We start from the raw sequence: 15,752 nt of genomic DNA, 5'->3' as shown, positions 1-15,752 counted from the left end.
GCAGAACTGCTTTTCCTAAGAAATAAGGCAGATAAAGAGCATTATCCTTCTGCAGTCTGTTTCCTAGCTGAACCTGGTTGCAGCTCAGTGTGGCTTAGGTAAATATGCCTAGGATGGCGCCGCCCCCAATATACAGACTATTTAAAATATTGGTAGAACTTTGATGAAAAACTTAGAAAACCGAGTGTTGTACCGACAGCTATGTTAAATACACCTGCTTCCACCAGCATGTAGTAGAACAATAAAATAGCCTTAATTCAAAGGCATTTGACATTTAATAGCCCCTGCAGAGTTTGGCTCACCGCCTTATTTTACTTTGCCATGCTTGAACAGAGAGCAAATAACTCACCTGTTTCTTCCTTCAAATCTTGGAAGAATTTTTGATTGAAAATGAAAGCAACGCCACTGATCTCTTCCACCTTAGCTTCTGCGGTGGTATTTCTGTTTATGAAGTTGGCAGTGATAGCTATAGCTAGCTTCCCACGAAATTCCTTCCTCCTAAAGCCTTACAAGAAAAGAAACCAAAACTGTGTTTTAGTCCAGTCTAACCAAACCAAACCAAACCAAACCAAACCAGAATGAGCCAAAACAACCTCAGACTAAACAAACGAACACTCTTAAAATTATCAGATTTCACAATAACTTGGTTCATAGGCCAAAGTGGGTTGTCACCACGGCTTGTTTCAGAGTAGCCTAGCAAGATATTCAGACCCAGAGTGCCACCACCACCACTTATTGTGAGTTGTTTTCCACAAACAAGCCACTCTGAGAACCAATGGCTTTCTTTGTTGGGTTGGTCAGAGAGTCTTGTGAAGTTCAAGCCCAGTAAGGCAACTTCTCTGTGAGCTGTCAGTGGAGAAAACCCACTTGGCCAAAGTGGAGAAAAACCCTTCTGTTCTTTATAACCTCACTAGTGCCGCCGCCCTCCCTCATCCTTGGTCAGTGCCCTCCCAAAAATCAAGAACAGTCACCAAAGAATGCCCCGAATTTGCAATCTCCCTCCTCCAGTCCCATGCAAGCACACAAAGGTCTGCAGCTTTGAAACGGAAGTAATTTGACCCAAACTGCTTTCCTGCTCTGCCTGCTTTGCAAATCTTTCCTGATCCCACTCTCTGCTCTGCTTCAAAATTTGCAAATCAGACCCATTTCAACCTTGAAACCATGTATATACATGATAGCTAACAATGGAGGGAAACAACCACACAAAGTTTTAGGGAGAAAATCGCTCAGATTCGTCACGAGCTGGATTCCACTATTGATTCAGAGGTTTTAAGGGAGACACCAACGCTGCCGTCTGGTCCAGAATTATTGGATGAATTTCAGTTATTGCGGCCCGATGATGTGGACAAGGTGCTTGGACGAGTACGTCCTACCACTTGCCTTCTGGACCCTTGCCCGTCTTGGTTAATAAAGGATTCCAAGCACGGGATTGGAACCTGGATCTTGGAAGTGGTTAACGCTTCTCTGAGGGAGGGTCGGGTGCCTGCCCCTTTAAAGGAGGCGGTAGTCCGACCGGTCCTGAAGAAGGCGTCACTGGATCCAGGGATGGCCGCTAACTATAGACCAGTGGCCAACATCCCGTTTCTGGGCAAGGTGTTAGAGCGAGTGGTGGCGGGACAACTCCAAGCACTCTTGGATGAAACTGATTATCTGGACCCATTTCAGTCCGGCTTCAGACCCGGGTACGGTACTGAATCTGCCTTGGTCGCCCTGTACGATGACCTGTGCAGGGAGAAGGACAGGGGGAGTGCGTCCCTGTTGGTTCTCCTGGACCTCTCAGCGGCTTTCGATACCATCGACCATGGTATCCTTCTGGATAGGCTGGCGGGATTGGGGGTCGGAGGCACCGCTTTGCGGTGGTTCTGCTCCTATCTCAACGACCGATTCCAGAAGGTGGTGTTGGGGGACTATGGCTCTGCGCCATGGCAGCTTTGCCATGGGGTACCGCAGGGTTCCATTTTGTCCCCTTTACTGTTCAATATCTACATGAAACCGCTGGGAGAGGTCATCAGGAGGTGTGGGCTGCGGACCCATCAGTATGCTGATGATACCCAGCTCTACCTCTCGTTTTCCACCAATCCAGGTGAGGCAGTGGCTGTACTGAACCGGTGCCTGGCCGAGGTAATGGGCTGGATGAGGGCCAATAAACTGAAGCTCAATCCAGACAAGACGGAGGTCCTGTTGGTTGGCGGTTCGGGCTTCGGAGAAGGTGACCTGAACCTTGTCCTGAATGGGGTTGCACTCCCTCCTAGGGACAAGGTCCGCAGCTTGGGAGTGCTCCTCGACCCGGAGCTTTCACTTGAAGCTCAGGTGACAACAGCGGCGAGGAGCGCTTTCATCCAGCTTCGGCTGATTCATCAGCTGCGCCCCTACCTGGAGTACGACTGCCTTGCAACAGTGACTCATGCGCTGGTGACTTCCCGTCTTGACTTCTGTAACGCGCTCTACGTGGGGCTACCCTTGAAGACGGTCCGGATACTTCAATTGGTTCAGAATAGAGCTGCCAGGCTGCTGACGGGGACTGGACGTTATGTTCACATGACGCCAGTTCTCCGTCAGCTTCACTGGCTCCCCATTGAAGTCCGGGCCCAATTCAAGGTGTTGGTAATGACCTATAAAGCCCTAAACGGCTTGGGTCCTGGTTACCTGAAGGAGCGCTTACATCCATATTTGCCCAGTCGCCCCCTGAGATCGGCGGGAGAGGCCCTTCTCCGGGAGCCCTCCGTGAGAGAAATTAGGAGGGTGGCTACTCGGAGAAGGGCTTTCTCAGCGGTGGCGCCTAAGTTATGGAATGCGCTCCCCAGAGAGGTCTGCCTGGCGCCGTCGTTATTTGTTTTTCGGCGCCAGGCTAAGACCTTTTTATTTAAGCAACATTTTAAATGCTAAATATAATTGAATTTTATCTGGCCAGGGCGGCTTATTTTATAATGTGAGTTTTAATTAAGATTATTTTATATGGATTTTAACTTGTTTTATCTATGTTGTAAGCCGCCCCGAGGCTTCGGCGAATGGGGCGGCATAAAAATGTTTTAATAAATAATAATAAATAAATAAAGTGATGGTAGGAAATAGAAGTGCCTAGCCGTTGCAGAAGATGGAGCTTTTCAGGCAAGTCTAACTATTTCAGTGTATGTCAGGCTTTTTTCTTTTGCAAAGTTGCTTGCTAGCAATGAAAGCGTGGATTTTGACAAAGAAAATGACAAGGGCATTGAGCAGAAGGGGAGTTTCTCCTGGAACCAAGCAGTTCCAGGAGGTAGAACAGCCTCTTAATCGCCAACACCCAGCTACCTATGGCACAGAATGTAGGCACGTTAGCATTAAGACTGTTTTTGCAAAGGACAGATTGGGGAAATCACACACAAAAGTACTCCTTTGGACCCACATGCTCTTGTTCCAGAGAGAATCCATTCTGCAGTGAGTTGCTGAGGAACAGTGGAAACCACACAAAATCATGAAGTTGCCACTGCTAATGATGATACTCTCAGAGCCAGGACAATATCTGATCATGAGGTTCATGATTAAAATTGAAAAAGGTTTGCATCAGATATTATTCTGCAATTACACAATATCCTGCCTTTGAATCAGTAGTAAAATGACAATAGTTTATGTTAAATAACATAAAAAACAAAATCCTAAAAATTAAGAAAGCAGCTTAGCCCATAATTTCAAGAAACCTATACTTGAAAAACCACGCATGATCAATTCTACTGTCCATCAAAATGCAAGAAGCAGGCAGGCGCTTTGCAAAACAAGTCTTCTACTGAGTTGAACTTCAGCATAATACATTACATACCTTCCAAAGTGCTTTTGCGGCCATCAGCACCAATAATGACATCAAATTCAAATTTTGACAAAGGATGATCCATTGGAAGAAATTCAGCCCGCCAACCTATTTCTGAAAGTAACAAGCCAGTCAGCAACATATATATTTGCAAGAGTTCAAACTGCACTGAGAAAAGCCAATAGTTTGGGAGAAGCCCTGAATATACTTTGTTCAATGTTTTAAAGCAACCAGCCAACCTTATTTGTACTTCCTGGAGTAAAATGCAATTTGGAAAAGGCTACCCTTTGGATTGTGCACTTTATCAGGTTTCTTGGCATAGATGTGTATATTTCAGCACAAATCTAAAATGTGTATTTTATGGGAAAATGTACAATTTAAACACATGCTTTCACAGATTTGATTTTTCAATATATTTGCGAAAAAATGGGAAGAACAGACTAATGAGAAAGCACATGCAGAACTGACATGAACCAGAAACTGGTCTGTCTATTCTAGGAATCCCAAGGCAGCATGAATCAGAGCAATATTTCATGGAAGCTCTCACATATATGGTCATGGGGTAGAGGCAGCTCTTAGCATCCCAATATATTTGCCACATTCCAAATCATGCTGCCGAATGACTAGCGCTAACAAGCAAGAATAGATCAGCCACGTTTCATGCTGGACCACAACCCAGATCACCACCCTCTTTTCTTTATAAACCCAGATAATAGCATCCCTTGAAGACTCAACAAGCCTTGTTGGCTCATTCTTTTTAATGCACTCTTGAGTGTTTTGGAGAGAATGTGCATGGTGGGATTGAATCTGCCGTCTCGCAGTGAAATTTTAAAAGCAGGCATTTGGCACAAAGTTTAAAACTATACACCAAGTTTAAAAATATATACAACAGGTAAAAACATGCACATATTCTAGTAAAGCATATTCTCACATCTCTCCTATTCATTATTTTCTAAAGTTTTGTATCAATGGACTTATTATCTGTGTAATTCTTAATAAGAATCATGCCATACTTTGGTTTTCTTGATCTTCAGGAGGTTCCAGAACTTTCACAAATTCTAAATTCACATGGATTTCAACTCCCAGCATCAGTGCAACCTTGAATAAGATAAGCTGAAGTTGTCTAATGCCTGCAAAACAGAAATAATACAATTGATCTTTCAGGAGGGACATTATCTGATGTTTAATCACTACAATTTTAAGGCAGAAGAAATGCTTGTTAATGCAATAAAAACCCTGTCAGAACCAAGTACACTTCTGTTGCTTTTTCTCTGTGTTTTTATTAGGGTTTTGTTATTATTTTAGGCTGCATTTACAAGTGGAACCACAGTAGCTGCCATTTCATTTCCTTTTTCAAGTTAAAAATGAAGCCTAGTAGTGGATGACCTGCCAATTTCTTTTGTATCAAAGCAAATGCCATACTTCATATGCCTCACATAGTAAATATAATATCCAGGGCTGCTGTTCTTGTAAGCACATATTAGCCATATTATGTGGAAACCCAAAATAAAAGCTTAGGGTAAAAACAATCCCAAAATCTTTTATTTTAAAATAACAACTTGGAATTGCAACCGTGCAGTCTATGAGTGCACAACAGTACCAGGCTATAAGGCTAAGTGAATATAAAAACTATTAGGATAAGCTATGTCAATTTAAACTTGATGAAAATTTGAATGACTACTTTGGCATCCAGGTTAAACCAACATGCTGACAGTTCTGATAGGACATACTGACTAGGAGGGACTGGGATGCAATGTTTTTTTTAACTAGCTACAGAAACATTTATTTTATCCTCTTCCAAAAATACCTGACACAGGCTGTTTTCTGTAGTTGATACTGGCTTCAGCATTTGATTTGGTAGTGAGATACTGGCATACCATATCAGGGCAAGAGCAGCAACCCTGCACAGGCTCAACTGAATTCAGCAGAACATGCCAGCAGCACTAACTGTACAATGTGTTGCCACCAAAATCTGTCCCTTAACTAGGAAAATATCCAACATGTATGTTTGTGCAATGTGCATCTTCTATGAAAGAAAACAAACCAGCTGCCATCTGTCACAGTCAATGGTACTTACTGATATGATCAATGGATCCTGCACAGAACTTCCCATAAAACTTCTTTGCTCCCAGGCTTCGGAGATCATGAATAGTAAAAGGCCAGAGGTGAAGCACATTGTTTCTAGAAAAAGTGTCTCTCTTCTCCACAACAATAACTTTGGCTCCCAGAAAGGCAAGTTCTATGGCAGTCCTCAGACCACAGGGGCCACCTCCAACTATCAAACACTGGAGAAAGAAACAAAGGACAGTTGATTTTATTAAGACCTGTGGAAACAGACTTCAAACTTGTCATCTGCCACAATCATCAGATAAAGGAAAAGATCTTCTGAAATATTCAGAAAAGCCCCAACCCAACCCTATTTGTACAAAAGTTAAGGGTGGGAAAGTCAAATGAATTATCTCCATTCAACATACAGTCACCCCAGAAATTAGCAAACTAGGGCCAAACTACAATTTCCATTAAAATACCCACCATTATTTTTTAAAGCAAAACAAAAAGGGGATTGTGATCCAGTTGAAATCCCTCTACCACCTCTGAAGTCACCCTTTCCATTGTTCTGCTCAAAATGATTTGCAGTAGACAAATTCTGAGAGCCAGAGGGATTTTAGGAAAGAACTGCACAGAGCCTAGATCCAGACTGGGAGCGCTCATAGATTGGAGAGCCCTGTACTACACAAACCAAATAGAACCTTGCTCTAGGTGTTGCAATGGTCTTAAGGGGTTATTATTTATAGTACTTATTTATAAGAATATAACATCTTCTTTTTTCCTGAATATGATTGCCTTTAGAAATGCCAATAAGCATGGTAAAAAGAGGTGGAAAATACACCTTGACTTAGAGGGAGAAAGGAAGAATCATGCAGTCAACAAGTGTTTGTAAATATCCAGATCAGCGCAAATGTGACATAGAAAGATGCTCTTGTAAAACTCAGTCTCTGCACACATACATCTCCCTCACGGGATTAACCATATGACTTCAAGTCCATGAACTGCCTTGAAGACATGAGGCCCTTACTATTACTGTATTTTTCACTCTATAAGACATGCCTGACCATAAGATGCACCCAGTTTTTAGAGGAGGAAAACAAGAAAAAAAACATTCTGAATCAAATGGGCACATAATCACAGGCACATTCCCCATCACTTCCCCATGGGCTGCACATCTGACAGACTTACTGCACACACATATTCGCTCTATAAGACGCACATTTCCCCTTACTTTTGAGGGGGGAAAAAGTACGTCTTATAGAGCAAAAAATACGGTACTTTAAAAGGAACAAGCTTAAAGGAGACTTCCTTGGCCTGGCCCACTTCAATAAACAAGCTAAGATGCCAGTTACTAGCCTACAAAAATGGATCAATTGAGTTAATTATATGGATGGACAAGATCCCACTGAAATGCTATCAAGTCTGATAGAGCAGAACAATTGGCAAAACTTCTCACACTTTCTCATACTTCTTATGATTAACATGGAAACTCTGAGTTTCAACAGACAACATATTTACAGCCGAACAGTTGTACAAAATGTTCAGTTGCACTCAACAAATGCACACCATACATGGTTTAATCTACTTTGGTCCCACAACAAAACAAAGATCCATGTATATAAACCATGCCAGTTATAAGAAGTGACTCATTCAAGGATAGCCTTCCACTCCTCCTTCCCGCTAAGCATGGTTCACCATAGCAGTAGCAAGTCAAAAGGAAAAGCCCTGCCCACTTTCTCCAAAGCTCTGCAGAGAAACTATTTAAAGCCATCATCTGTGTTTACATTTAGCAACATATTTATCTTTACTGCTTGGTTTATCTGGTCAGATTTTTTACTGAAGTAGTTTATCCATCATTGTGCGTCACTTTTGCTCAAGTATTCTGGAGACAAAACAGCAAAATTATTCCACAAAACCGCACTCAATTGTGCTTAGGGTTTATACCACCTTTATTAAGTTATGAACAAGGCAGAACAGCATTTGGAAAAAAGAAAAATGAGACAAGCTTTCTACTTCAATCTGAAGGAACTAAATGCTACAACTGTGGCATTCTTTTTTTTCCCTAATCCCAGGCTCATTTTTTCCCCAATCCCATGCTTAGTGAAGAAATGGAGGGTTAAATGCTAAGCAAATCTGCAGTAAGGAACAAACCATGAAAAAAGGATCCCTCCAGCTCCTGTACGAGCTCTTAGGCTACGCTTCCAGCTAACTTATTTCCATCTGCTTGCCAGGATGTTATCCAGAAAAGAGAATTGTTTCTAAAATGGCTTGCAGGTTTTAATTTGTTTTTACATTACATATTATCAGTGCCTTTTTTGTCATAGAATGCACCAGAACAGAGTTTCGGCACCTTTTTTCAACAGATTTTCCAACTTTTTACTTTAACTTTTTAAAATTTGATGTGTGGTCCACGTGGATTTGAATCGCCCTGTCGAGCATAGCAGGTCGAAGGCAAAATAATTAAAACGGTGCATGCAGGCTGCTTGTGTGTCGAATCCGATGCATGTGTACTTCGTCCGCACTGGTTGTGATGGCACTGCTCAGCTTGTGGCGCTGCTTGGCTTGTGATTGGTCGTGTGGTCACACGCCGAGCTTACCGCGGGTGGCAACCCTTATGTTTCATTACACAACTGACGTGTGTGGGTGTGTGTACAGTGACTGACCATGTGTGAAAGGTAAATAATTTCATGAGTTCCGGCATCTTTTTTCTTACAAAAAAAGCACTGCATATTATACTTAAAATATTTCTATGCCACTTCAAATCAAACAGAAAGTAATGAATCATGAATTGTGATGAGGCATTACCTGGCTCATGTAAAGGTCCAGCACAGGCCTTAAGTGTAGCTATAATACTCGTTAGGCATAATCGCTGTGAGAAGCTTATGGAGCTCAGTGAATGCATGAGATCACCACCTAGCAGGCACTGTGAATTCCTTAGCTCATCCTTGAGCAATGGATGTTTGTGCACCCATTTGCTGAAGTCGATTGAGATAGTGGGGCCTCCTCTCACCCTCCTTCCTTGTTTCCCAGGAAGAGGCTAACTTGTGTCTATCTCCAGACCAGAAACAGAGGGAGAGAGGAATTCTATAAACTCCATGGCAAGGAGTGTTCTTTGGCTTTCTGCTTGGAACCAGGAGCATGTAATGTGTTCAAGTAACTAGTATCCCAAGAGCAGTGTTTGTCACCTCAGGAAACCATGTGACTAAAGGGATTCCGTAAGCTTTTCTTGTGCATGTCTATTGATAATCTGCATCCACATCTTATCTCTGTAGGTGCTCAATAAGCTAGATATCATCTTGGACATATGTGGTTTCACTTCTTCCTAAGCATCCTTATAAACCACCCAGAAAGCCCTTTGGGCTATAGGGCAGTATATAAATATGATAACAGATAATAAATAAATCTGATGTGACTAAACTAGGATCTAGAGTTATTAGATCCACCATGCCTAGAGAAACATTGCATAGGCTTCTGAATCACACCTTATTTTTTCCCCTCAGAGAATGTTTCTGAGAGATGGCCCCTCAGAGTCATCCCTACATGGGGCCCTTCATGTTTCTTGGATGTAGAGATTTTAACAGCATACAGAGTATGCCACAAAGTGTAAAAAAACATGGTAGTGCACAGGAGAATGAAAAGAACACGCAGTAGCAGACTGGCTGCACTGTATACCCTCCACAGATGAGTCTGAGGAATGCAAGAAGTTCGTGCTACTAGTGTTTCCAGCACTTCTCTGAAACAAGTGGGCACCAGTCTGGCAGTATCATGGATTGTGCATGTGTGCATATGCACGCACAAAGAGATGCATGTATGTTTACTACAAAGGCATTTACCCTGTCATATTACAATACCTTCTAGAACCATGGCTGGGACTGACACTTACTGGTGAGGTTCTCAGAATAACCACAATCACAATTAAAGCAATTACTTCACAGGATAATTAGAGATTATTTCCATGGAATTAATCCAATTTGTCTCCAAAGAAGAGCAGCTGTTACAGTATCAAAAAGCAGATGGTTGAGTAATGCTTCGGTGAGAAGTCTCTACCCTTTGTGCTTCTTTTTCCCCCCATATGTTTACCTTATATACAGAAAGTGAAGGATTTGGGGAACAAAATAATAAATCCTCTTCCAGAGATGGTACAGTGTTAGCGTATCATCCTATGGCCTCTCAACCTCATCTGGGAGGTCATAGGATTGTTTGGTTTCCCAGCTCCAAGAATGCAGAATCTTGTAGCTGGAACTCTGAAGGCCAAGACCCTACCCAGCCTCTCACAGCTGACATGGAAAGAACCACACCAGCTTCCCCTCCCCAAGGCAGCAAATGGACCTCAGAGGGAAAAGGGAGGGTGTACAAATGGGTGGAGATGGGAATTGGTGGTGGTTGAGGACTTACGTTGATTCCTATCACCATCCCAGGCTCCTTCTTTCCCTTTCCCTAGTGCCTTAACTGTCATCTACATAAAATATCTGGTAGGAGCAGCAGAAACTGCCCAGGCACCTTGTTGCCAGCATTCAAGTTCAGGGCCTTATGTGCACGGAGGGTGCAAGGTCCAAGACAGCACTGTCAGGGTCTCTTCTGTCTCAGCCACTGCCATTAGCCTGTCACCGATTTACCAGGAATGGTCGTGAGTCAAACAAAACTAAAATCTAATATCAGTTTAGTGCAGAAATTACGCTAAATTATAGAAAAAATTGCAGAATCTATTTTGCTTCTTTTAAATTGGACACAATCTAAAATATCATCAGGCCCAAAAAACACTTTAACTAGGCCTGTGAACAGATACTGCTTTTAATACTGGTTAAAGCATCAGAGAGCAAAGCATTTCAGTACATCATCCTGCGAAGGTGGGGTGGGACAATCAGTGAGGTCTACTACTCTGTACGTTTGTAAGTCTTTGCTAGGCTCAGGAAGTGTGCTTTATCATGCCATTTCCTGTTTGGGCTTCCTGCTTTGTGGGAGATAACTACAAGAAAAACTACAAGATAATATCGCTGCAACTGAATCTCTTTATGACTGTCCTGGCTTCACAGAAAGGGCAATTTCAGCAGGGGTGGACAATGTTGCAGTTCTGAGGGCAATTTCAATGCTCCAAGAACCACTGTTTTATTTTGGTGATAACAACGGCAGCACAATCGGAGGTTTGCCACCAAAATTTGGCAGCCAAAACACAATGGCATTAAAAGACCAAATTAGCATTTGGCATTAAAGGACCAAATTTAGCTTTGAATTGTTTAAAGGCAAGTTCACCTGTTTTGGGGCCACCATTGCACTTTGCCACTCAGTAGCAAGTTGGTGGCAATCCACCAACTGTTGTGCTGTTGCTCCTGCAGCAGCAACAGATTTGGTGGTGCCAAAGGCCACGCTTAAGGCCAAGGGGAGTCCAGGTAACCCTAATATAGTCTACTGATATGGTCTACCCATTAAGGGAGAACTGGCAATGCCCCAGTGCTACCTTATATCTCCTGTTCTAAAGAATTTCACCCAACTTACAGCCGCTGTAATCAGAATCTTTTCCTACTGTACATGTGCATTGTGTAGGGCTAGTTTGGTACACAGCAGAGAGCATACAAGTGTTGGATACAGAGAACTGAAGTTTCACCAAGTGAAAGGTTTCATTGAGCAAGTAACCATTTATTTATTTATTATTATTATTATAACATTTTTATGCCGCCCCATTCGCCGAAGCCTCGGGGCGGCTTACAACAATAAATTAAAATAATTATAATCTTAAATTAAAAAATATAAACATTAAATTAACCATCCTGTTGTCCTCCAAATACTTGGGACTACTGCTCCCATTATTCCCCACCACTGGCTATAGTGGCTGCAGCAGATGGAAGCCATGATCCAAAAGATCTGAAGAGCTTTTGATTTAGCAAGCCTGTGATAGTAGCACATGCACCGCTGGGGGTTTATTGAGATATGCTTCCTCCAACGGCTTCTACATACATTGAATCTGAGACCATGTTAATCATAGATGGAGGCACAATCATGTGTTTGGGGAAGGGAGAGAGAGAATCTGTCACAAGAGGGAAAAGGACATTAATCCTTTGAGGAGAGTAAGGTCAAGTTATCCACACAGAGGCGAGTGCTAGGCATACTCCTTCTCCACAAGCTGACAATGCACAGAATAGATATCATGGATCTCCACCACCACCACTCACAAGATTAGGTACTGAAATGCTTTGTTGGCTGACGCTTTAGCCAGTATTGAAATACTGTTATTTCTGTTACTGTTCATGAGCCTAGTTAAAATTGTTTGAGTCTGATGGTATTTTAAGGAAACAGGCAAAGGACATTGACCCATGAGGCTTGGTATATATCAAACAGTGGGTAGCTTATGTTTACCTTTCTTTTAAAGCTTTTAAAAGGCCATACAGAGAAAAGCAGTAGACCTGCATGTCTTAAATAAGATGTCAACACGCTTGAAAGCACAGAATGAAACTCTTACATCAGAGGGGAGTGAAAAAAAAAAGTTGTTTTTGTAACAAGCATATATAAAGTGGCATTTCAAATGCCAAGGCTGGTCAGACAGGTTTTAATCAGAGAAAAACTGGCCCTCTTAGTAATGACGACATTCTTCAACTCCAGACAAAACATTCTCGAAGTATTTTGCTGCTTCCTAACTTTGGAAAACAAGAATCCAAGAAGTTGTTTTCCCCTTTCTTAAACCAATAACTGTGCTATAAACATAACTGATGGACCACAGTATTCTGTGTAGCAACCTCCCACCATCTGGCATCTTTGAATGGATTTGGATTTGAGCCTCATCATCCTAAGTCATGACCACAGTGATTTAGGGGACCAACATATCTCAAGGGAATCACCAGGACAAGGAAGCCTGCTGCACAAGCTAGAAAGAGAAAGGGCTGTACAATCGGCTGAGGCCAAAGCAATTATAATTTCAATGATAAGTCTCCATTTACTTGACATATTGTGTATTCCATGGTCACAGCGAGCTGTCTTAGTTCTTTTAATGCACAATCTCAGGAATAATCGTAACAGAAGAAACAGTTCAGCTCCTTTTGCGGTGCAGCCTGGTCCTCCACCTCATTGCTATTCAGTACAAGGCCCAGCTGACTTCCAGGTGCAATGTGCTTCCTCTTTGCTTTTGGCACACTCTGCCGGACCTGCTCTTATCGAAACACCTATGCAACATCCTCTAGGTCAAGCCTACAAGCCTTTTGGGAGCTTTCAATTGTATTAACATGTTGCTTTCACGAATAATGTCCACCTCGCTGCTGCAGCTTCTCCACCTTAAACTTGGCAGGTGCTATTCTTTCCTGCTTCTCTTTCACTGCTTCCTGCCTCCGCTCACCTTTTCCCTATCAGTCCTCCAGCTTCAATCTATTTTTCTAGAGTCCAACACAAGAGTCACTTCCTTTACAATTTATCTGAGTGATGCAACTATCTTGTTCATAGCTCCTGCCAGAATTGAGTGTCTTGCCTTACCATCCGATAGGTCTGGTTCAGCCTCTGAAGCGTCTGCAGCTAGCAAAATCCTATTGCAATCAAAGCACTAGAAGGCTAAAAACAGTACACTTACAAGGTATCTGTACTGTGCATGCTCTGTGGTGATCTCATTCAGTAATAATATAATGGCACATAAGCTGCTCTCACTGATGTAATCTAACTTAATTTACTCTGTCAAATATTTTGTCTCCTTTTCAGAAAATTGTGTTTCTTGTTTTTCATTCTACCAACAGTGCCTATTTAAAAAGAATTCTTTTTCTTTAAACATTCTTTAAAAACCCACCATTCTGAACACATGAGAATCAAGTCACAACCCTATATAAGTATTAAAAATGAATGTAGTGCAATTTTGCCATCCCAAAAGGATTTTTATCTACTTGACTTAATGGCTGTTCTGTCTACCAATTGCCAAAAAGGAAGTACATAGAGGCCAAATTAAAGGGATGCTGAGGTAATTTATGAAGTCTTACATTTATGAAGTTATTTAAGCAATATCAATTATTTCTCAAAGAAGTCTAGTTTCTTATAGGGCAGTCAGGGAAATCAAACCTAGGAATGCTCCACATATATTTGTCACTAGGTCAAGTTTTGTCATTCTACACGCCTTTTCAGAAGGGAATACAAACTATTTTCCCATTTTATCATTACTGAAATGTACAGGAGATCATATGGATTTTTAAACTTATCCAACAACTGCTGACACCCTTATAAATGAATACAGGGTGTGTGTGTGTACATACATACATACATACATACATACATACATTGATTACATTTCTATACCACCTAAGAGTCAAAGCTCTACTGAACTGGAGTGTGTAATAGTTATTCAGAAGACTATACTAGTTCAGTATCTACACTAGTCCATTCTCTCTCCACTATTTACAGAGATTACAGTAGGTGGGGAGAACAATAAAAGGCATGCCTATATCAAGTCTCAGTTACTTACTGAAACCTGGAGATTTTTTTGAAAATGCACATTAATCAAGACAAATTAAAAATGAACAAGCAATACTCTGTCGCTTCTAACACTGGTGTACAGGGAGCTGTTTTAACAGCAGTGGTCTTTCATATAAGCAATCAAACACCATTATTCTCAGATCCTCTCATGTGGTGTTGTCATCCAAATATTCTGTTTGGTTTGGACAAGCTGAGTCAACTTTTTCCCCTCCATTAGAAAGCATGTTAATCAATTTTTTAAAGTCTACTGCTTTCACATTTCCTGTGCAGTTAAGCCCGAGTAACTTTCACAGAAATAAAAGTGTCATTTCCACAAGAGCTGGAGAGAGCACAACTGAGGCTAGCAGTAGGATGCTCAGGTCCAGACCCCAGCAAGTGCCTCAGCATCTCACCTGGCCTTCTACCTGTTTCACTGAGGCGCTGCATTTGGTAGCAGTGGTGCAGCTGGGACTGGACCTCAGGGCCAAGGTCCAGAACCTGACCACCCAGGGGCTCTCAAATGAAAGAGCAGCATTTTCAGAGCCTGGGCCTCTTCCCCTGTCCCTTAAGAGATCCCTAATAAGGCCAGGATCTAAAATAAGCAAGTTGAGCCAGTGCTTGGCTGCACAGGTGTTACCAGAAGAAAAAGAACAGCTAAGCAGAGCACACTGCCACTACCCATGTTCACTGACAAGACCAAGGTAATATGCTGTCAGTGTGAATCAGTCTAGCACTACTTAAAGAGATTCCCTTCCCATTCCCTTTCCCTTCCACCTGGAAAGATGTACAACCTCCTGCCTAGCCCCACCTAGCAAATATCAGCCACAGACAGAAAAGGGCTTCCATTGCCTTTTCTTCTTCTAGAGATTACCAATCAGCTATTTCTTCACAAACAATTAATTCTTGAGAAAAAAATGAGTACAATGAAATAACCTGGCACATTTTTTTCTCCCTAGTACTGCTCTTCTAATGGTTCAGCATGCCGAAATTGCCCAAGTTAGTGTTCAGGATGAAGGGGAGGGAGAAGAATTAACTGTACTGGCAGACATGAGTAAGCCACGCACAATGCTTGTCCTCTAGTTTGGCTAGGGCAATAGTCCACATACTTTTACTACTGTGTACTTTTTCACTAGATGGAAGTTGCTCTCAGGGTCAAACTCTAAAGGCAAAGCAAGCAGCCCTACCTTTTACTTATTCAAATGCAAATGTGCAGGTCTGGATTAGGACTTCAGTTGTGGGGGCAGGGAGAGTGAGCACCTCTGGCATCTCAACAGGCCTGTAGCCAGGAGTGCTGAGCTGCCTCCTTTCAGTTGTTTTACAGACAAATTATTTGAAAAAACAGGTTACAATTTTGCCTTTAGAAAGCCTGTGAACCAGATCAATGGCTTCCCCTACATTTTTGTGCCACCTAGAGTATTTGTGTCCCAGTTTGGATCCCGCCCCCTGTTCCTGCAATTGGAATTGAGAACGAAAGGATTGTTGTTTGTCAATACAACATTCCAGGCAT

General features: G+C 42.1%; 1 protein-coding gene across 8 annotated transcripts in view; it reads right to left on the bottom strand.

Moving 5' to 3' along the window:
* Positions 1 to 15,752, bottom strand: part of MICAL2 (microtubule associated monooxygenase, calponin and LIM domain containing 2) — a 156,969-nt gene that overhangs the window by 104,564 nt on the left and 36,653 nt on the right. For all 8 annotated transcript variants that reach the window (XR_006414260.1, XR_006414261.1, XR_006414262.1 and 5 more), the window contains exons 3-6: positions 5,859 to 6,066; positions 4,795 to 4,911; positions 3,794 to 3,895; positions 350 to 505 (exon numbers count right to left, since the gene is read on the bottom strand). Coding sequence is in view for 5 of the 8 variants with exons in the window: in XM_044425589.1 (XP_044281524.1) it covers positions 350 to 505; positions 3,794 to 3,895; positions 4,795 to 4,911; positions 5,859 to 6,066 (583 nt within the window). In the remaining 3 variants the exon portion in view is untranslated. The remainder of the gene's footprint in view (positions 1 to 349; positions 506 to 3,793; positions 3,896 to 4,794; positions 4,912 to 5,858; positions 6,067 to 15,752) is intronic.

The sequence above is a fragment of the Varanus komodoensis genome, unplaced genomic scaffold, assembly GCF_004798865.1.
Source record: "Varanus komodoensis strain SLA01 unplaced genomic scaffold, ASM479886v1 scaffold16, whole genome shotgun sequence".
Classification (NCBI taxonomy): domain Eukaryota; kingdom Metazoa; phylum Chordata; class Lepidosauria; order Squamata; family Varanidae; genus Varanus; species Varanus komodoensis.
This window is presented reverse-complemented; position numbering and strand designations above follow the sequence as displayed.